The sequence below is a fragment of the Chamaea fasciata genome, unplaced genomic scaffold, assembly GCF_029207755.1.
Source record: "Chamaea fasciata isolate MVZ Bird 193981 ecotype frontalis unplaced genomic scaffold, bChaFas1.0.hap1 SCAF_8, whole genome shotgun sequence".
NCBI classification, from domain to species: domain Eukaryota; kingdom Metazoa; phylum Chordata; class Aves; order Passeriformes; family Sylviidae; genus Chamaea; species Chamaea fasciata.
This window is the reverse complement of record NW_027094093.1, coordinates 38,994,290-39,016,951: the sequence shown is the minus strand read 5'-3', so window position 1 is coordinate 39,016,951 and position 22,662 is coordinate 38,994,290. Positions and strand designations below refer to the sequence as shown.

Sequence of the window (22,662 nt, the reverse complement as noted above, 5' to 3'; positions counted from 1 at the left end):
TGTAATAAACCAAAATGTGTATGTCTTTCTCTGCTCCCCATTACCAGACACGCAGTTGGAAAAGCTGGGAGAGAGTTTCTCCTGTAACCATCAGGGACTGCATCTCATCCCACAGGTATATTAATAATCTTTATTTGTATGGAAAGAGTACAGTAGCTGTGCAAAAATAGAACTACAAGACAAGACTAATATAGGACTTGTACAAAATATCAGAGAAACGGTAAACAATAAATAAGCTAAAGTGTAAAGATGCAAACTGCAGAAGGATGTGTAGAGCTGGGTACAGCTGTTTACAATGTACACAGAACACTGTAACCAAGCATGATGGAAAGAGTATAAAGCTGAGCACTCCACCTGAATTGCACTCATAGGAATGTCACTGCAGCAGTTCGTTTGCAGAATGTTCTTGCTAATAAAACCCCTCATTTCCTCAAAAAACCAACTTCTCAACTTCATCCTGGTCATGTAACTGCACACACGCTTTTCCTCAAACTTTCGCGTTCACTCCGTCCCTTTCCTGGGTTTCCCATAAAAACATTTACTAAGCATTTAGTAGTTGTACCTTTTCACAAATAAACAATAGATCATTTTGCTTTAAGATAGCACCCAAAAGGTGATTAGATACCCTATATAAAGTGCGATAATTGTTAATAGGCCATAATATTGTGTTCTTCAGTGCAATAACCAATATGGTCAAAGCCTCTCAATACACATGCAAATGTCACTCATTTTATTTAATTTCTTCTATTTACTAAAACCAGTTATATTTACATGTCAAAGCATGGCTGCTTATAGTTTACTCATACACAAATTATTTATGGTTCCTAAAATGTACATCATGCAACCCAAATTAGATCCCACTAGAAAAGTGATAAAATAATTTGATTTTAAAAAAAAAATGCATGCATGTTCAGATCTGAGTATTCTGCAGCAGATTATCTCCCTTAGCACTGCTGTAAGAGAGCATGTCAGCATTTGAGAGGCACGAGTACTATGTGTGAGATGCGAGAGATCCAAAAATCAAGACTGAAGCCCTAGGTGAAAGAAAATGCTTATTTAATAGTAACATGTAATGGAAAGGATTCCTCTGCTCAAGCTCCTAGGCCAAGCTAATTGAGTCCTTCTACACGAATTTGTTATTCCAGTTACTGTCACTGCCCTGTGATGGTAGAACAGTGGGAAGTGGTTGTATCCCATTAAAGACTGCTCCCTGGGACGCAGCCAGGCCCAGGCAGTCAGACCCTGCCATGCTGTGCGCCAGGCCTAGCCTGCCACTGTACAGAGCAGTATTTATACATTTGATTCAATGAACGATCGCTTTGGTTTTGCCGTGGTGACGTGGCTGAGGTGGCCGTCCTGAGTGCTGTGGGATGGGAGTTTGGCTACAGCATCGGGATATAGAAGAGACCCCTGGCTGGGTGATCTGCCGTCTGTACACTGGGGAGGGATTTGGCACGTGAGCTCCTCACGTTCTTTAGCTTCCGTGCTGCTCGGGCTGCCATCTCCCGGGGCAGCGGCTGTAGAGGGTCCTTTAGTTGGGTAGTGTTTAACTGAGAACTGCTCCAAGCTGGAGGGCTGAATGCCAGCAGAAGCGACGTTTGTGGCTAACCCATCTGCGGCCTGAGCGTGCCAAGTGCGACCGGACTGTGTGTTTTGCTGCTGAAACCTTGCAGTCTTGTCCATGATTCCCATAAACGGGGTATTGCGAGGCCGGTGCTCAGCACCCTGAGCTTGACTCGCGCTGGGCTCCTTCAGTCGAACATCCGGGCCCAGCCCCTTAACACTGCCTGACAAACTGCCGGCTGAAGGGAAGCTGCTGGAGGAGCTGGCAAGAATCACACTGCTGGATGGAGAGGCAGAAGAGCCACCGCAGGGTCCAGGGCTTTGCTGCCTTGAGTCAGTGAAATTCACTGGAGCAGAGGCTGCTGATGTGTCACCAGGTTTAGATCTACTAGCAAAAGAACAAGAAGAGAGAGTCTCATGATGCTGTGGATGTGAGCGCTGGCTGGGCACAAACTTCTCATTGTGCAGTTCATCGGCGGGATCTGTGGAAATGCTCCCAGATGACAATGTGCTTGTCCCATCCACATGTTGATTTCTCGAGTGCCGGATGGGCAAGGGACTGTGGGGAAGATGCTGCAAAGACAGTTGTGTCTTGGTGCTACATTGACTGCTTCCTGGTTTAGATCCAGGCTGGATGGAGCTCAGATGCTGATTAGTTTTTACAATCTGTGCCTGCTTTGTTGGCTGCATGATCAAGCCGGGCTCTCTCAAGTACTTGTTGCTTGTTCTGCTTTGAGGGGACACAGACTGAGCTTTCTGAACACCTTCTTGAAGGGTCCTGCTAAATAATGCAGCAGCTGAGGAACACTGCAGCCTTGGTGGAGGGGAAGCAGATTCACTGGGGTGTGGCAACTCATCTTCCCTGTCTTGAAGATTGAAATTATCATTCACACCTGGTGCAATGCCTTCCTCCTCATTATCAGAGTTGTTGGTTTGTTCAAGTAGCTGTGGAGACTGATGCTTCTGTTGCTGTGTTCTCTGGAACTGTTTGCATTCCTCTTCCACCCGAGCCAGGAGACGTTTTATCTCCTGATTGCTGGGGCACAGCTGAGTGGCTTCCCGTAGGTCAGCGAGAGCAGCAAGTAGTTTTCTGTTTAGGAAGAAGTAAACAATGAAAATTGGGGCAAATCTGAGACCCAGCATTGCGTACTGCTAATCCACTTTGTCCCTTGCACCTGCTTCCTGGTGCAGGTGGTGACTAATCAGAACTGGAACATCTCCACCTCAGGAAACTCTTAACTAGGGTGGAAGTGCAGACCCAATCCTAAACTCTTCTCACAAGTATCCTGACACCGCATGCAGGCAGGCAGCAGAACTCTGCTGGGAACACCAGGAAGTGACACTGTCTCACAAGCTCTTCACAGCTACCTCCAGAGTAGGGAACCTGCTGAACTCTGCTTCATCACCATTTATTGGTATGTTTAGAAAAGACTTCCTGTACTTCAGCTACACCACTATAGTTTGTTATTCTTCCAGCCTAAAGAGGTAGTTCCTCCTCTCTCCCCTTGTTTTTATCTTCACCTGCTAATGATTCATCATATTCTGTCCTATCAAAGGAGCCAGTAATAAATCATAAACTTGGCAATAAAAAATGAAATGCTGGAGTTGGGTGGCACACTGCTGGCCACATTCTGCTGTGTCATGTGCAGCGGATCCATTCACTGTTACACTTAAAATAATCCTTCTTCAAATGAATTTGTAACTTTCTAGACTGCCTCATAAGTATTTACAGAGTATTCAATATTGCTATTTGGATGTGGCTGGCTTCACCTGATACAGAGACCTAGTACGGATGCAAAGTGTACTAAAAATATTTTTTTTCTTTTCAAATTTGAAATATAACTAGCAGCAAAGAACAAGCCATTAAAAATGGCAAGTCAAAAGAAATCTGTGCCGACAGATGCACAAACAGTACCTGCTGTTCCTCTTGGCTCTTGCTCTGGCGTAGTAGGCTTCATAACACTTGGGCTTCAGATCCAAGGCTTTGGTAGCAAACTCTTCAGCCATCCCAAAGTCCTAGTAAAGGAATCAAACACATGACACAGTGACAACGGCAGTTGCCAGCTCCGGGTCGTGCTGCCGGCGCTCGCGGCAGAGGCCCCCGCCCCAGCCAGCACAAGCAGGCATTTGCTCAAGGCACACACGGGCACAGCTGTGGCACCTGGTTGTGCTGTTTGACAGCAAAGGGTGGTGGCAGTTGTTTTCCAGTCAGTCTTCCAAAAGTACCACAACGATCCAGCAGTTCATCATTCCAAAATAACTGCATCGTCTAAGACCGGCTGCAATAGATCCCCCATGGCCACAGGCCCTCATCTTATAAACCACCCATTTATTGACATGATGAAGCCCAAGATCAGGATACAGTGAGGAGGATTCTAAAACAGCACAGACAGATGTCCACAGACACCAGTAACACAGTAGGATACAAGTTTTGGATTCCCAATTCCAGAGAGGCAGCAGACTAACAGCGAGAGCTTACATTTGTTTTGCGGCGACATCGTGACAAGTTCAGGTATAGCGAAACTCTCAGCTCAGTGAAGGCTTTCATTTCCTCACCAAACCCTTCCCTTGGGAACTTCCTTAAGGCATACTGATAGCGCTGGGCCGCTTCCCTCATCTTGCCTTTCTGCAAATTTCAGGGAACAAGAGGTTTTTCAGAAACTTTTAATACTGCAACACTGTTACCAAAAAGCATGTTTATATTTGATATCTACCCTCCAAGTAGAAAACACAGAGACATATTTTTTAATAAATATACACAGTATGAACAACACTGTCAGACAAGCACAGTGAGAGCCTGAATGTTAACCAGAGTTTGTGTTTCCTTCTGAACTCAAATGCTTAATGGTATTTGACAAGGATATTACTTGCACTCATATGTACTAGTAGTACCGGAAAAATCATATAGAATTCTTGTTTTGTTTTAAACAGAGTAATAATGGATTACATAGTTGAAAAGGAGGCATAAAGGCATTCAGTCTACCTTCAGGCAGAAGTGCAATGTTCTGCTGCCAGAAAAAATAAAAATCCACCTACTTTATACAGCGTGTTTCCTTCTTCCATCAGTTTCTGCAGAAGAATCAGGAGAATATCGGGTTTGGAGGTGGCCATTGCCCATGCTGCATTTCCTGCAAGTTAAAATTTAAGGGTGTCTGACAAAAGGGAACAAAGTGTGTTCCTGCTGTCTACTTCAGTAGAAAGCCTGGTCCTACTTCAGTATATATTCCACCTACATGGAACCAGTATTGCTATTATCATCATAATTAGGGTGTACACGTTTAAAATACACCTATGCCGCCACCTGGACAGCAGCCAGCTATTAAATGATCTGATACGTTCCACCCCTCTGAAGGAATGTGTAGAAGTCACAATTAAATTCAGGCCTAAGTAAGAACCCGTATTTGATCACACTTCCTACCCAAGTAATATATAATAATATACAATAATATGAATAGTAATACGAAATAGTGATTCAAAGGTACTAAATATTCAGTAATTATCACATACACACCTGCACCATGACTTACATTTTTTTGGCCTACCCTTTGCAAAAAAACCAGTTCCATAGTTTATTAGAATATTATTTAAAACTCCCATATAAAAATCATGAACAGTGCCAGAATTACGTATCAGTAATAGCACAGTCATCATTTTCTTGCCTTAAGGCAATATGTTAAGGCAGAGTAACCGTATGCAGTGACTCCTCCAGACCTCACTGTCAGCACACATCAAAGAAAGAGCAGAGTAAAAGTCCTTGTGCTTCCTCACTTCTAAAGTGAGTCTTGTGTCTCTGCTTTTAAAGGAGACTGTTTCTCTTGGGTGGGCATGTGCAGACCAGACAGCCTGCAAAAATCTGGTGTTTTATTTCATCTAGTTCACAGAAGTAACTAATTGTGGCAGAGCAGAATGCAGCTGTCGGTCGCGGTGCAGGGCAGTTCCACTCACCGAGCTTAGCTCCCTTTCTCAGCAGCATGACCACGACGGCGGTGTTGCGGCAGCCAATGGCTCTGTCCAGCGGCCTCATGCCGCTGTGGTCCACGTGCTCAATCATTGCTCCTTTCTCCACCAAATACTGCACCTGCGAGAGGAAACGAGGCGTGCCTTGTAACACGGCTTTTGCGAGCAGAGGCAGACCAGTGAAAGACTTAAGGTACCACGTAACCTTCTCTGAAACACACCGAGCACACGCTGCAGGGCGCAGCACAGCCACGTCAAACCCAGCGAAGGCACCGCAGCACGGGCGGGCTGGAGGGAAGCAGCAGTTCCTTCCCATTACCATCACCCGCCCAGCTGCCACCAGCAGTGATCTTGGAAGGGAAGGGGCACCAACAGTCAGTCCTGCCCATGGACAGGCGTGCCCATGTCCCTGTCCCGGCCCGGCCAGTGGCTGAGCACAGACCGACTGAAGGGACCAGTCTGGCCAGGGAAATGGGAGCTGGCTCCACTCCAGGACAACGGCCGACAGCAAATGCAGGGACAGCAAGGAGCCTGGACACCCCTCATTCTGCAGCAGTCCCCAGTGCCCAGTGTCACAGGCAACACGCACACGGTGTCTGAAAACTGCCAAAGCCACTGTGGGACCTGAGGGCTTATTTACAATTTCACGTTCGTTACATGCCGCAGCAGCACCTGCAAGCTGCAGAAATGCAGATGTGAGAGGCTGCATGTGCTGTTCTGTCTCGTTCCTTGCTGACCTCGTGGATCTGTCTACAGTGCACGCAGACCTGAGTGTGCCCTTCCTCTTCTTACCCCTCTTCTGGGGGTATTTCCTCTACAAAGGCATCAACCGACCAGGACCCTGAGAAGAGACCTCTGTGGGTTTGCAGCGTAATTCTGGGCTTCTACTTAATCTAGAAAATGCTTTCCTGAGCAACCATTTTCATTGCAGTCAAGATAAGAGCAGTGTAACCATCTTAGCTACTTCCCCAAATCTCCTATTTTGGTAGGCCGTATTTTTTCTAGATTCTAAATTTTTATAGCTTTTCCTTGAATTTTCTGTTTTGTTATACTTACAATATCAGCATCCCCATAAAAAGCTGCCAGGTCTAGGGGTGTTCGTCCATTTTTGTCTGTCTGATCAGTTGCTGCACCTTTCTCCACTAAATACTGAACTACTTCCTTGTGGCCTTTCAGACATGCCCAGCTCAGAGCTGTCAGTCCTTCCTTGTCCAGGGATGAAACAGTCGCACCTGTAAAATTAAAATGAACTTTGCTATGAAGGTTCTCTGTTTAAACAATAAAATTGCTTAACTCACCCAGATGCAATCCCTGGTGCCGCTGTAATCTGCTATATATTGTCTACCTTCAGAAAGAAGAAATTCCACAGTGCTCAGATGTCCTTCACAAGAAGCCACCATCAGTGGTGTCCGGCCTTGCTTGTCACTTAAATTCACATCAGCCCCATGCTCCACTAGAAGTTTAGCAATCTGAAACAGAAAATAGCAATTTCAAAATACATTCCTTGCACCCATGGGGGTTTAGATTGGATATCAGGAGAATTTCTGCTCAGAAAGTGCTGTCCAGCCCTGGCACAGGGGTAGGGGCGGAATTCCCATCTGCCACATCCCTGAAGGGATTTAGAAGCCACATGGGTGTAACACTCCAGGACACGGGTTGCTGGTGGCCTCGGCAGTGCTGGGGAATAACTGGACTTGGTCTTGGAGGGCTTTTCCAATCTTACCAACTCTATAATTTTATGAAATTGGCAGATTGAGATTTCAGCCGTAGTATCATGAACATTTAAGAAAAGAAGACTAAGGTGGTATTTATGGCAGCCACTGAGAAACTCTGTGTAGCTCAAACCCAGACTACAGTCCAAGGCTTTCTCCCGACAGGAGAGGCCAGCAGGAGGAAGGCTTCTGAATCCCAGGTGCCCTCTCTGCACAGCAGCAGTATAAAAGATCTGAAATCACCTCTGATCTTGGCCTGGAAAATAAAATACTTTAACTCGCACTATTTTGCAGGTATATTATAACTAAGGCTGTGGTGAGGCCAACGTGCTTTTTAAGTTATTTCAAGGGATACAAAGGGTTTGGAAGTGAAGCTTCTGAGCACATCCCTCCGAAGCAGATGCAAAGGTGGATTAGGAAACCGACCCTAATATTTTCAAACTCAGAGGCGGGAGGAAGGAGGGGCCAGCTCCCCGAGGACCCCAGAGCTGTGCAGACCTGCCAGTGTCCCTGCCGGACGGCGCAGAGGAGCGGGGCCACGCCTCTCCTGCTGGCTCTGCCCACGGCCGCTCCGTGCCCCAGCAGCAGCTTGCACACGTCCAGCTTCCCTCTTCCTGCAGCGGCTGTCAGTGCTAGAGAAATAGAGAAAGCATTTGCCTCAACATCAGCTCTCGGCCTATTTGGCCTCTGGACACATGCACAATATGTGAGTGTTACTGAATCCCCATTCTTTCAGCTTTTCACTGTGGCCCTTATTGAAAGCTGAAAAGAACAAAAAAAAGGAAAATACTTTCCCCATTGTGATTTTTCTCCCTCTTCTATTTCACTCATATTGTGTTTTAAACAGAACTTGAAATTTAAGCTTTGTTGTTTGTGTTGAAGCCTCACCAATCATGCCAACAACAGTGTCGAGAAAACGAGTTCACGTGTGATTTATGCAAGAATCGGCAAAGGACTTGCCCCTCCCGTTTCTAAAGCCTAATAACCTGCATTTTCTACTAAGAAGTAGGTCAAACTGTGAATTTCCTGTTACTCATTTTTAGCATTTTCAAGCACGATCCAGTAGAATTTTTTTTTAAGTTCTCATGAATGCTGAAAGTAAAGGAAATTACAAACATTGCAGGAAGAAGTAAATTTTTCTTTTTTAGCACTATCTTACCCATTCCCTCCTCAGTCGAGGAAACTGCATGGTGTTACAGTTACACCTGTTCACAGCTGAACAACTGGAAAGAGAACTGTTACCAACATTACAAGCGAAAGAGTCCAGTCTTGTTCAAAAATCCCCCTTTCAGGGAGTTCACTTCCTCAGTGGGTGAGGATTCCCAATGTATTACACAAGGATTTCAATAGAAAACACTGACAGGAAAACACTGAAGAACAAAACTAATTGAGAATTTTAGAATTCACCGGATTTGCAACAAGGGTTGTGTAGACATGTAGGAATGAGGCACACGTGCTTCTCTGGGATGCGAGAGGCCGCTGATCATCCCAAAGCTGCTCCCATGGACAGAGAGGCCACTCGCAAGGCACACCAGGAACTGCGGAGCAGGCATTACAGTCTGCCTCAACAACTATTTTGGCCTTCCCCAGATGTCCAAAGGCAGGTCTTCTCTTCCACTGCCTAATTAGAACAAACGAGCCTATGGCCCAGCATTTCCTGCAAACTAATGATATTTAAACACGGGTTCTCAGACAGAGAATCCCGTAACATTCTACGCTGAAACTTAAGCTCTGCATTGCCTCAATTTCCCATTTAGTTAAGAAGTCAGTATTTTACAGTAATTTTAATATAAAATAGCTCTTCAATACTTGAGATGAATAGATTCAGTAAGTTAAAACTATACTTATAAACTGCTTTTTTTTCTATTAAAACCGGTCTTTCCCATTATTTTTATTACAGAAAATTCAATTTAAAAAGTAATATTAAAAACTCTTTATTCTTGAATTAGCAACTCGAACTAGGAAACACACGAGAAGGGAAATACCTGTTTCTCCCCACAAGGCATCAGTGTCATTGATGTCCATGTCATGGTCTTTTTCAACTGTCAGGATGTAATGAACCACCTGCCAAGAACAGTGAGCAGAGATGTGCTGAGCCACAAGAGCATCAGTTGTCACTTGTACGATACAGCGAGGGAGAAAAGACGCAAAACAAGTCAGAGCGCTTCTCTCTCAGCGCATACAGTCAACAGAAAAGAAAATCAGTCTTGCTCAAAACAAATTCAGCAGGATTTTAGGATGACTTGGAGGCAAGTGAATGCTATTGAAAACCTCTTTAAAAAGCCCAGTGCTCTTCTGTGAATTTGTTGTTTGGTGTGAGTATGATTTAACAAGCTCCCATGTGGCCTCTAATGAACAGGATAACCAAAATACACAATGGCAAAAATAAAGCATCCCAGTTCAGTGAGGAAAAATGAGAGCAAAAATGAGAGTATTTGCATACATTTTGTAAAATGGTGATACCTAGGTTTTTCCTTCCACATTGGTTACATCTTGCCTGTTTCTCTAAATTTCCTCCCAGAATGGTCTAAGCATATGTTGATAAATGGTAATTTTTAAAGCTGAAATAAACTTTAAATTAAGTTTTGCTGTGTTTCTACTATGTTAAGGAAATCTGTGCTTTAAAACCACCTGCTAAAAGATTATTAAATTAAAACTTTTTCTAGTGACTGTTTCAAACAGATTTTCTAACGAGGCACATAGTCACTGAGGCTGCAGCCAGGAGGTGAGGGAGGAGAACCACACTAACGAAGTTTGGGATGCTCCAGGAGAAAACAAAGGCAGGAAAGGAGAAAGGATCTGGGTGTTTTCAGGCTGAAAACTGTTGGATACAATGTATGGAGAATCCCAGAATTCAAAATGCTAGGATATAATTTATTAAAATTCATGAAACACACAGATCTTCTTTCTAGCTAAGAATACAGCTTCTTAATGTCTTAAAAACAGAGAAAGATGGACATTTTCAGGTATACATTTATGATTAATGTGATCTCTTGTTGATATTCAAGAGTTGACTGGTTTCATTTAATCAGTGGACAGCAATCAAGAACTTTCATGAGAGTGAAGGGATTATCAATTCATCCAACTTAACCATAGCTCAGAATCCTCAAGTTTATACTGAAAGACAGTGATGGCTGATAGCCCATACAATAAATAACCTGCATGAAGACATTTCTGTGTTTGACTCACCTAAACGACTTCAGACGCTTTATCTTATAGCAATTTAAAATAGATTTAAAAGAAGTAAAAATTGAAACTGCTTTATTGAAGAGATTTTGTTTCCCCTTTGGTACATCACTCACTGCATAACCAAGTCCCCTAGCCTAGCTGATCTTCATTCAAGTACCTTTACTTGCCCATTACTTTTCTATCAAGGTTACCGTTTGTTTTCCCAATCAACAGAAGACACACTTGTATTACCTAAATATCTAAAGCATTCTAAGTACTTCTTATGTGTTTATTTTTAGTGTTCCTCCCCAAATTTCCGTCTAAAGTGACACTGAGCTGAAGTCTGTAAGTTGACATGTGCGTCAAGCTAAAAACTGAAGCCTGTGTGACTGCATGCCATGAAAAATTCAAAGAAAAAATTCAGCCTGAAGTAAAAACATACTTGGGTAGATCAGTGTTACAGAAAATCATCACCACCACTAGAGATACAGGACTACCTCCAAGAACAGAGAGGAGAAAGTAGACAGAAATGACATACAAACAAATCCTGAGGCAGACTGTATTATCGGATGCTCAGCTAGAGCATTTAAACCAGCCGCTAATACATACCACAACAAACATCAGAAGTGCCCACAATTCCTTCCAAGCCTCTTTTAAAAACGGCTGCAAGCACAGTTGTACAGTTCTAATGGTTTCCCAGAGATCTGGAAGTACCTGAATGCCCAACCCACCTGGCCGTGGCCCATGCTGGCAGCCGCCGTGAGAGCTTGCTGCAGCGCCTGGCGCTTCCTCAGGGAATCCTGCTCTCGGGACGGAGCCACCCAGAGCAGGCCGAGCAGGAACTCCAGGACGGAGCAGTGCCCTCGCAGCGCGCTGTGCACCAAGGCACACTGGCCCTTCTTGTCCGCAAGGTCAGCCTGAGCGGGGGAAAGGGAACGTCTGAGGTTAAACGGTGCAGGGAACGGCTGCGGGGCGGAGACGCTTCAGGGCACCGCGAGAGAGCAGCTCCCACTCCTGACTTCCAGCACAAGGGGAACACCTGCGGAATTACAGGCCCAAGAGCCTCACCTGAGCAGCTGAGAGGGTGACGGGAAAACTAACCCTGGAGAGCCCTGCCAAACGCAGCAAGGACAAGGTGAGCAGGAGCTGTCAGCCTGGGCTTGCCAAGGGGAGCTTGTGCTTCGACAGCCAGTGGCTCTGAGGGGAGCAGAGGGAGGTGAGGAGAGCTGGGGATGCCTCTGGCCTCGACTCGAGAGGGCTGCAACACTCTCTCAGTGACAGTCACTGACGAGCTGGTGACAACAGGTCGTGAAAGTGGACAGCGAGGGGCACCCAAACCTGGCTGAACGGCTCTGCCTGAGGGCTGTGACCAGTGGCACGAGCAAAATGCCTCACGGCAGTCAGGACTCGCCCCTCAAGCCTATGCCCAACAATTACACACTTAAGTAATCAGTAACAGCTTTTTTAGGCCTTTGTGTGACTCTTCTGACAGCAGGCTTGGCAATCTTTGTGCAGCAGCTCACCTTTGCACCCTTCCTGCACAGCAGTGACACGATGTTCATGTGCCCTGCAGCGGCCGCGTAACTGAGGGCTGTCATCCCGCTTTCCGAAGCTCCATCAATAGCAGCTCCAAAGTCCAGTAAAAGAGTGACCATTTCCTCGTGTCCAAGGTGCGCCTGAACACACAGCACTGGGGCATTATTCAGGACCTCAGTCCTGTAATTCACATTTGCTCCTGCCAAAATCAGCAGCCGACTCACCTAAAATTTAATTTAAACAAAGCAATGTTTTCCTCAGATCTGTCTGAATTTGACATCTTGATCAGGTACTCATTTGTTACTCCCTAATTCTGATGCAGATTTTATTAGCAGACATCAACTTTAACTCATACATAGCAAAATAGCAGTTTAAAATCTTCTCTTAGTAAATCCATTATTGTATTCTGAGTACTGCACTCCCAAGAGAAGACTTGTCTCCTCTGAAACTCACTACTCATCAGAACTGCACATGTGACTTGCTGCTACTCCGCTGCAACTACCTCCATCAAGAGAGAAACCAGCCTGCACAAAGAGAAAATCTCAAGAAAACGGCCAGAGCATGCCCATGTGTGTTCATGTACACACAAATCTCCAGTCAAAAGCCTTAGCAGATGGCTCAAATTCCAATGGACTGGCCTGGATCTCACTATCCATCTCTGGGGACCCAAATCACAGCGCAAAGTTGTGGTATTTTAAATCCTTTCCTCTCACAGTATTCCCCCTTTCACAAGGGACGCTCTCCCACAGAAGCAGAGAGCACTGAGCTCTGCCCAGCAAGGCCATGCGAGACATCTAACCCCAAAAACGCGTCCACACGCTCACCTGTGTGAGTGCAAGGGAAAACCCTTCTTTCCATCGGTACTATCAAGGAAAACTGATTTGAGCTTTAGCAAACAGAAGCACGTGAAGGCTCGTCACCAAGGAGCTCAGCTCCAGGAGCTGTTCTGCGGAAGGGTGACACTCGGGCGTTCCCCTGCCCAGTGCCAGCCGAAGCGCCGGCTGCTCAGCCCTGCTGATGTTCCTACCTTCACGTTGGGTGTGTAGATGTTCCTTAGGGAGGCCAGGGCTGTAGACAGTCCCTCAGTACTATAACCAATCCACAAGGCTTGCAGATGACTGGAAGAAATTCCGGTCCTTTTACTGAGACCCTGGCAGAAATGATACAATGGGAGATCTTGCTGTAGAACTACAAATCCTATTGTAATCTACAAGTCAGTATAAAAAGGAATAAAACCTTGAGCAATAACACTACCAAATATTTTGCATAAGCTCCCGACAAAGTTTTCAAGCAAGTCAGCAGAGAATCTCTACAACGTGTTCATCAAATAGATGATAAAGCCTTTTAAGCTGCAAGCTTTACCTTGAAAATATGAGCTTTAAGTATATGATGGCCAAGTTCCATCGTCTGTTGGCGGTTTAACTTTCCCTCCTGCCGAGAAAACATGAAAGCCAGTAGAGCATGTCCATTCCTAATAAAAAGGATTAGGAGAGAACCACTTTTATAACTGCATTTCAGTAAATATTCTAACATGCCTTTATGCCTGTTGTAACAGTTCAACTCTGCCAGACTACTGAAACATACCATGACATCTAAACAGAATTCTTTCCATAATGAAATAATGCAGAATGAAAAATGGCACATTTTGAAGATGGAACACTGCTGGTATTTCTTTCTGTGCTGTCCCCTCACAGGGGGCCTGTGTCAGCTTTGAAGTGGTTTACATACTGCCCCCTTTTGCATTCTCAGAGCCAGGACCTGCAGGCATCTCAGACAGAAGCCAGTCCTTTTAGAAGACTGAATACTCGCAAATTGGAGAGAAAACGTGTATTTAGTAATTCTACACCAACATTAGTGGTGGTCAGTGTCCTAGGGAACAGTGAGAAAACAAGGTCACCACACACTATTTGTCCATCAGACTACACACTGGAACTGGGCAATTAGCCACATGCTAGCAATTAGCCACAGGCTAGCTGGACTCTTCAGCTGAGGGGGAACTTGTGGGAAGGGGCTTGTCCCCCACCTTCAGACACTCCTGAGCAGAACTTTCCACAGGGAGAACCTGGGCCCCGGCAGCGCCCTGGGCAAGCGCTGGGAGCTCCCAGCGTGGTGGGAGCAGGGCTCCCCAAGGCTGCAACTCCCCACTCCCCCTACAGAACTGCTTCTGTCACAGCCACTTGAAAGCTCTGGCAAGTCTTGGGCTGGTAATAATTTTGAATTTCAGCATTATTTCTTCTTTTGCAAAACTCAAAAGCTGTAAACCCCAAGGAAGATGGAAAAAAAAATACCAGGGAGCCGACTGTGAAAACACAACCAACAGTAACAGCCACTGTGTAACTCAACCAACTCTGGCTCTCCAAGTCACCGAAAGTGAGCTTGAACAAACGGAAACAATGCCAGCAGGATATAATTACAGCACAGAATGTCTCAATATTTCCATGTTCCAAAAAGCCCAAATGATCTGTTCCTTCTTTTCCTGCACTCTACACCACACAGACAAGGTGCTGCTGCATGGGATTCCCAACAGTTTTGCTGTGTTAATAACAATATAGCACTCTCATTCCTCCATGAAGGTAGCAAAGACAGATGCAAACTTCTGACTTCTACAGAGTCATTTATGCATCGTAAACTTTGAATCTTAAGTCACATTACCTCTAAATATGGAAGTTTTCACTTTGGAAAAAATTAGGCGTAGCTGTATTTTAACATCGCTCTTTCCCCTCACCAACTGTTGCAATCAAATACACAAAACCTAATTTTGGTTACTTGAACATGAATTGCTGCAGTTTTAATTTACCTTGGCTCACATAAGAAGTCAGTGTTTTCACCTTCTGCTCTCCAGACAAGCCACTCTCTGAAGGAAGGATGGCAGAACATGCGTGTTTTGTCGCGTCTTTTGATCAGAAAACATGAAAGGGCTTCCATCCTCTGGCTGAAGTCTTCCCACTGTTGTTCACTGGTTATTTGTCCTGCACTAATAGCCTGGAAAATCTGCTCATCTGTCATGGGATGCAGGGATGCCAATGCCACGTTCAATATGGGCTGAGCTCGCTCAAAAGCAGAGTTTGTCATGAACTTCATGTTGCACTGCAGCAAGTACAGCTCTGACAGAGACACAGGAACAACTTTGTAGCTCGCACTTTTGATTACTAAATGACCTTTTTGGAAAAGATCCAGAGTGAGTTTCAAATAGAGATAAGATCCCAGGCTTCTCATGATCAGGTGGTTACTCACTTTCCCAATTGTAGCTGCATCAGCTTTTCCATTTAAAGACATGTTGTTTATAATTTCCTGACTGTTATTAATTCTGTACTGAATATAAGCATTCAAATCATTGTGAATTCCTTTGTTGTCTGGAAAACTGTCCAGGGATATTGCGATAAATGGCAGCGAACTTACCACTTCCTGTGAGGGAGAGAGGGGGGGAGAAAACCAAAAAAACAAACCAAAGACATTTCAGTATTTCAGCACTGACAACTCAACAATGCATCTCTGCTACACTTTCCTTTTGTAGTGAGTACCAGATTAAAAAGGAATTCAGCATCCCTGAGATGGTTTTGCAAATATTGCCTCCTCATAAGAGGTAGAACAGTATTTCTACATTTTAAAATTTTTCATAGGAAGGTCTCAAATATTTCACTGACCAAACTCAACAACTGAATGGGATGAGAAACGACCACCTCAGAGTTCAGGAAACAGAAAACAGTCACCAGAACTGGACCCAAAGACAGGCCAGGGAAGGTGGGAGGCAAAAGGAATGATCTATTGGGCAGGAACGTTTTACTGGGAAGTATCACAAACGAGGAGAGAGGACTCCCCTTTTCACCTTCCAGTGACAACGGGGCAGAAAGGTGCCCTGCACACATCCCCAGCCCCGGCGTGCCTGAAGGCACCAGCACCAAGCACAGACACTTCAGCGGCTTCACCTGAACGCGCTTTCATGTTCCTGGTACACGGAACACCTTCATGTTTGTGTAAATAAAGATCCAAAAGACCTTTCTTTAAAAGAAACACTTCCGCAACTTCTAACGAACTTCATACACGGAGTAAAACTTCTGAAGTTTAACTTTAAAATTTCTAAAATTAAAGCTTGAGAACCAGAAACTTCTTACAACGAGTCAAATACTAGAAAGGTTTAACAAACATCCCCAGGCTTTCACGACACAAAAAGGAGCTTTATTCCACTTTATGTGATTAAATGGATTTCAAAAAGCTGCACTTTCACACTAGTGAGATGTTTTAAGCAAAGACACACTTCTCCAGTTTCCAGAGAGAGAACAGTCCCTGCTACAGAAATCCCTTTTAAAACCCAAAAATTTAGTTGAGAAATAAACTCTTCAGCCAGTTAAACACTCAGTGTGCCAGTGGTGAGAAGGCAGAGAAGAAATAAACCCTGAGAGGCTGTACTGAAGCACACCTGCACCTTAACGCCACGCTCCTGAGGTACAAGGGAACGCACTCAAATTTCATCACTTCTGGTATTATCAGCTCGACTGACAGCTGCAACAAAGCCATTCACAAGGGAAAAGGCCTCCAGAATCGTATTTTCACACTGTGGATGGATGGATGGATGGATGGATGGATGGATGGATGGATGGATGGATGGATGGAAGGAAGGAAGGAAGGAAGGAAGGAAGGAAGGAAGGAAGGAAGGAAGGAAGGAAGGAAGGAAGGAAGGAAGGAAGGAAGGAAGGAAGGAAGGAAGGAAGGAAGGAAGGAAGGAAGGAAGGAAGGAAGGAAGGAAGGAAGGAAGGAAGGAAGGAAGGAAGGAAGGAAGGAAGGAAGGAAGGAAGGAAGGAAGGAAGGATGGAAGGATGGAAGGAAGGAAGGAAGGAAGGAAGGAAGGAAGGAAGGAAGGAAGGAAGGATGGAAGGAAGGATGGAAGGAAGGATGGAAGGAAGGATGGAAGGAAGGATGGAAGGAAGGATGGAAGGAAGGATGGAAGGAAGGATGGAAGGATGGAAGGATGGAAGGATGGAAGGATGGAAGGATGGAAGGATGGAAGGATGGAAGGATGGAAGGATGGAAGGATGGAAGGATGGAAGGATGGAAGGATGGAAGGATGGATGGAAGGATGGATGGAAGGATGGATGGAAGGATGGAAGGAAGGATGGAAGGATGGAAGGAAGGAAGGAAAAAATCCAAGAGAGTTCCTCTAAAGCCTGTATTTTTCATAATAATGCAGCTGCACCAATATAAATGATTATTTGCTCTTTGAGTGTAAGAAAGGCATTAAAAGGTGTTTTTACCTGGAAATTAGTTCTTACGGTCACAATGAGCTTCAGCCACGGAGGAAACTTATAGATTATACTTGTGATAAATGAAGAAATTGTGTCACCATAATCAGGTTTATGAAATTCAGCATCATTTAAACCATCTACCAAAATTATGTAGTCTTCCTCAGGAATCTTCTGCTCTGAAATTTGAAAGTAAAAAAGGAAAGGATAGAAACACATTCTCCCTTAAAGTGACACATCTTTATCCTCAAACTCTGTATGTCAAGAAACAAAAATGTATCTTTATGCACACCAGTACCCCACATCCACTTTGCAGGTGTTTAGGGCCAGGAAATTGGAAAGGATGTGACAAAACTCAAACGCATCCTAAAGCAAAATTCTTTAATGTGAAAGTGCCAGCCTTATCTTCAAGCTAATAGCTGTCTTCCCATTTTCTAGCCAAAAAGTGAATATAAAGTTTCCTTGACCTTTAATAGGTTTCACAGAATTTCAATTTAAACACAAATCAACTGTTCCAGACCCATGTATTACTGTTACAACCAGCAGGATTAAGGAATCCCTTTTTCCAGGGATGTTCTGCTTTATTTGTTTTCAATAATTTCCGCCACTCTTTGTGCAGCTTGGATTCCATTTCCCGGTCATGTTCTGTTTAAGGTACCTCTCCTGAGCACTGACAGCGGCTCCAACACGCCCCTTTGAAAGGCTGCTGCTGGATCCTGGACACAAGACCTCAGGCTGAGCATGCTCTGCAGGTGAGGCTCCCTGAGGAGGAGATCTCTGTACGCCGTCAACTGCTGCGAGCGGCAAAGCAAGGCTGCCACGCTGTGCACAAACTCGGGCACCAGACACGTGTACGTGTTATCAGCCTGGCAGTAGTGATAAGCGACGACCTGCGGAATTGCAAAGTGGAAAGCATTACCCTTTCAAATTTTGGTTGGTTACTAGTTAGTGCAGCTATGATGAAAGCGTTATTAAATTTCTCTCCCCACTACAAAATCCTTTTCGGTGTTAGACCCCACGCTGTAGCAGTCTCTGGCAGCCTGGGTTTACACAGGGAGGAAGGCAATGAAAGAGATTTTGACCTTGCAGCATGTGCAGAGAGGAGAAGAAATCAAAGTGTCAGATCCTGGCAGGAAAACATGACAATTTGAGTTCGTGGCATTTGGATCCAGTGGGTGAGCAGCTGATTAACCTGAGGGTCTGACTAGGTAACCCAACAGCTGTAATTTACCACCACCACGGCCCACACTGTAACCACCTAAGGATCACCAGGCAAAAGCCAATGACAGACAACTATTAAAGACACGCTCATGTCAGCAAATGGAGAAACACGACAAGTGGCTTTATTCCGAGTATTCCAAAGCCGTGCGCTACTTGAAAATGAACCAGGACACAACCCGTATTTCTTTGGGGGGAAAAAACCCCAAAACAAACCACAAGAAAAACACGGTGTTCACAGTGAAGAGAAAGCCTGCGCTTCAGTGGTTTTCATAACACTGCTTCAAACAAAAACGTATCACCTTAAAGACTGCAAATGTTAGAGATCTTGTTTTCCCTACAATAATTCACAGAAAATATGCAATTCAGACCCTCATTAATTTTACTACTTCGGCAAAAAATTAAGCACCTAACATATTAATCCAACACAAAAATGACTTCAGAATCTCAGAGCCTGAAATAAAATTACATTCAGGCTCAGCCTGTAACACAGCATAGAGACGGTTTATACAAGAACTAAACATTTTATCTTCCCCGCCTCCCCCCGCCCCAGGTTTTGCTTTTGGAAGGTACACTGAGCAGCTCCCCCAGAAAACAGACAGCTCCTTCGGCAGGGAAAGGATCCCAGCCTCCCACACCAAGACAAAACTGATGAGAAATTGTTCAGGTAACTCCTTCTAAGAGCACACAGGATTGAAGGGATCACCCGCCAGGTCAAGAGGCAGGCGGCTGATTTCTCCAGCCCACCAGAGCCATCATGCAGAGGTGCCAGGTGCTGCCCTGCCCCAGCACCGCCTGCAGCCTCCCGGAGGGCTCTGCCAAGCAAGCTGAGCCCCAGGCTGGAGGGTTCTGACACGCTGAACATCTCCCAGGAAGTGCAAGCTCACCTTTGAAGCGAGGCGTCTCACAGAATCCCCTGTTTGGGTTCTGCATTCGGGAGCACCGGCACAAGTCAGAGTCCTCATTGTATTGGTGTCACCGGACACAGGGGCGCACGGGGGTAACTGGCTTAAGGGAATCTCCTGACAGGAGTCACCACCTGCTTTTAAAAGCAACAAATACAAGAGAGAACAAATTTGCTGATAGCAGATTGCTTTCTAGAAAAACACCCCAGATTGTCCTACTGCTAGAGTAAAAATCGAAACTGAGCAACAGCATTATAAAAGCAGCATGCAACTTGCCTGATAAATACAGTCTGATAAATACACTCGCAACTTTATGATTTTAAAACAACTCAGCTGACTTTTAGATCAAAACTATAAAATTTCTGAAAAAAACCCCATGCTGATGTGAAGAGTTTCCTTCAGAAAATTACACAATGCCTCATTTAAACTAGTACTTACTATAGGACTGAAACTCTTGGGAAATTTATCATTGCTATTATTAGTAATAATAACATTTGAAGCGTCAGTTGGAGGAATAGCAGTAATGACAGTCTCACCATCCGACCAGTTAAAGTAGGCACTGGACTGGTCTGGTGGCTGTGGACCCCAGTAGAAGACAGAAGGGGTTTCTTCACATCTTTATTCTCACCTCTACAAAAATTCTCTGGAAAGCATACACAGCAGGTACACAGCAGGAAGGAAACACTCACTGCTCCCTTTCCAAACTTGTGAGAGACAAAGCTGCTGCAGTCACAGCCTCACAGTCTGGGGTACACACGGACAGGAGGAGGGGATCCTGCACACTGCCTCCGTGTTGCCACCTCTCTGCGCCTGCATTATGTCACGCTGAAGGTATTTGTCAGAACACGGATTTTAACTCCTTCCTTTGCTCATTGTAAGGAAAAAGCGTTTGCTGAAGATTTGCTGAGGTCTGACTCCCTTAGGCCAAAAAGGCAAACGTGAGTCCTGATGTCAGCACACTAACCCAGACCGTTACCCAGACAAGGAACGTACTTTTAGGGGATGAACTCGGGCTGTTGGAGGCTATTTGCCTCATGCGACTTCCGTGACAGCTGAGTGCCACCAGCCGTGAGATGACTGCCGTCTTCCCGAACCCCACGCTGCCAGTAATGACTGCTCCCCTGCTCTCCGCTGGGTCAGGGCTCTGCAGTTTTTCCTCAATGGTGTGGAACAGCCATTCTCTTCCAACAAACACCGAGTCGGTGGTTATGCTCGGCACCTCAAACAGCAGCGGCTTCAGCAAAATGTCCTGAGGCTTGTAGGGGATGAAACGGGCTGAAAGATGTCAGGGAGGAAAGTTTATTAGAAGAATCTTGACATGCAATCAAACAGCATGGTTTCAGAAGGCAACATCATTTAGAAGCTTTGTTGCTATCAGTCATATTCAGACATTCTAGTGCTTCCATCATGAACACAATAAAATCTGATTGCCTCAGTTCAGGCCATCTCCATAACTTTTGCACAAATTAAATTGCAGAGGAAAGAAGCTAAAGGTGTAATGTATTTTTTACAACTGAACTTGAGTTAGTAAGTTATAGAATCCAAAAGGTTTTCTTAAAAATACATTAATAATTTGACAAATGGGGAAGTGCCATTTTTCAGTTTAGAGTGAGCTATGTGCTGAGCATCACAGCCTTAGTTCTTCAAATCTGTGAAGACATTTACAGAGAAACAGAAAATGGTACAGAGAATAACATCATTTTTCTGTTTGAAAAAGCCCCTTAAAGTAATACAAAAAAAATTACCACCTTGTTTTCCTGTACTTTTCAAGTCACAGGATCAGTAGTTACACCTTTGATTACTTTGATTTATACATTTGGGAAACACCTGATGACTCAGGGAAGAATTTGTGCTTGATTGCATAAAATACATTAAAATTTACAGGAATAATAATGTTCGCCAATAATATGCTCTGAAGATTCATTAGCCAAATGTAATGTTACTCCTGTTTCAGCAATGATCTGTGACTGTGAAAAGCTGTATATGGAAGAGGGCAGCACAGTATCTGCATACAACCCTCAGGATCAGTTTCACTAGGAGTTCACCTAAATTTTTCTGCCTTTAACTGTTCCTGGTCGTAACAGCCGCACACAGAGCCCATCTCTAACCCACAGCACCGTGCAGGAAAAAGGGGAAGCGGCATCCTGTCGGCAGACACGCAGAGCGGCCTGTCAGGAGCACCCCGCACTCCCAGCTGCTGCAGGAACTGTGACTGTGCCAGACAGATGCAGGTGGAGCCTCCTCTGCCTTTACCTTCCTGCTGCACTCTCCCGCCAGCGGTGCTGTGCCACGGCAAGCGAATTGAAGTTCGCAGAGGAGCATTTCTTTGTCCATCCAAGTAACTCAGATCTTCCAATTTGGTTGAACTTGTTGCTAGAGTATTAAAGAACTGAAGCTTATTTTTCTCTCAACGCAAGTTACAAAGAATGCTATTATTTATTACAGTCCTTCACCCACGTTACTTACGGAGAAGTTTTTCTAGACAATGGCAACCAAGTCATTCGTGTCGTAACATTTACAAAATGCATTTCAATCAAGTTCATTAAAGACTTAGCTGGGTTTTCCCCTGTTTAAATGGCCCTCAGGTCCCCCACTGGGACAGTTTCATTTTTTTACTGTGGGAACACTCACATCAGCAAGGTCAGAAGCGTTCGAACAGGTTTGGGTGTCACCTGCTAATACACCACCTGTCACCAGACAGTCCTGGAGTAACTGATGGACTTCGGAAGTGTTTCCAAAGTCCTGACCTAACCAACACCTACCAAAAAGCATGGTAACAGCCTTCTGGATGACAGTTTTAACTTTTTTTTTTTTTATCCTATAGAGATACTTTCATACTAACAACAGAAAGATTCAAAAGAAATGTCCTATCATTAAGAAAACCCTTGGGTTTTGACCTCAGGACTCTACCTGCAACGGAGTTTGGACGAGGCATTATTAAAGAGGCAGAACTATGAGCGTAAGGAAGGGGTCCCTCTCCTGTTGGCACTTCTTTTGGCAAATTCTCAGAAGACCCACTGGCTTCCTCTTCTGCCACTGGTGAACAGTTATCCGTTCTTCGATCACGGCTGATGCCTTGGTGTCTCCCCGCTCTGAGACTCCCATCCTTACTCCATTCTAAGCTGGATCCACTACGATCATCATTTTCTGATGAACTCGTTATAGTGGCTGAAAGAGAGGGAAAAGAACCAAGTCAGAGGAACATAGCACACACGTTAGAATTTTCATTCCCAAATGGCACTGTGAAGCATAAATGACCAAAATTCAGAGTTGTTCACAGGCCTGTCTCACCTCAAATACACAGTCACTTACGGATGACAATCAGCCTGTACTCGTATGCCTGGCAAACTAATCTTGACAGAAACC

General features: G+C 44.8%; 1 protein-coding gene across 7 annotated transcripts in view; it reads right to left on the bottom strand.

Annotated features, from left to right (window-relative positions):
• Window positions 1–116: 116 nt before the first annotated feature.
• The window catches only part of TANC1 (tetratricopeptide repeat, ankyrin repeat and coiled-coil containing 1), a 57,326-nt gene continuing 34,780 nt past the window's right edge, over window positions 117–22,662 (bottom strand). For 4 of the 7 annotated variants that reach the window (XM_066190509.1, XM_066190513.1, XM_066190511.1 and 1 more), the window contains 20 exons: window positions 22,207–22,464; window positions 21,550–21,669; window positions 20,290–20,571; window positions 19,279–19,433; window positions 17,832–18,063; window positions 17,186–17,352; window positions 14,734–15,341; window positions 13,299–13,407; window positions 12,964–13,086; window positions 11,924–12,160; window positions 11,132–11,317; window positions 9,218–9,296; window positions 7,731–7,864; window positions 6,866–6,989; window positions 6,577–6,752; window positions 5,509–5,641; window positions 4,600–4,691; window positions 4,043–4,189; window positions 3,479–3,579; window positions 117–2,653 (listed from right to left, as the gene is read on the bottom strand). In XM_066190509.1, coding sequence (XP_066046606.1) covers window positions 1,291–2,653; window positions 3,479–3,579; window positions 4,043–4,189; window positions 4,600–4,691; window positions 5,509–5,641; window positions 6,577–6,752; window positions 6,866–6,989; window positions 7,731–7,864; window positions 9,218–9,296; window positions 11,132–11,317; window positions 11,924–12,160; window positions 12,964–13,086; window positions 13,299–13,407; window positions 14,734–15,341; window positions 17,186–17,352; window positions 17,832–18,063; window positions 19,279–19,433; window positions 20,290–20,571; window positions 21,550–21,669; window positions 22,207–22,464 — 4,826 coding nt within the window. In that variant the 3' untranslated portion in view covers window positions 117–1,290. The remainder of the gene's footprint in view (window positions 2,654–3,478; window positions 3,580–4,042; window positions 4,190–4,599; window positions 4,692–5,508; window positions 5,642–6,576; window positions 6,753–6,865; window positions 6,990–7,730; window positions 7,865–9,217; window positions 9,297–11,131; window positions 11,318–11,923; window positions 12,161–12,963; window positions 13,087–13,298; window positions 13,408–14,733; window positions 15,342–17,185; window positions 17,353–17,831; window positions 18,064–19,278; window positions 19,434–20,289; window positions 20,572–21,549; window positions 21,670–22,206; window positions 22,465–22,662) is intronic. The other 3 variants (XM_066190510.1, XM_066190514.1, XM_066190512.1) reach the window with 2 other exon arrangements.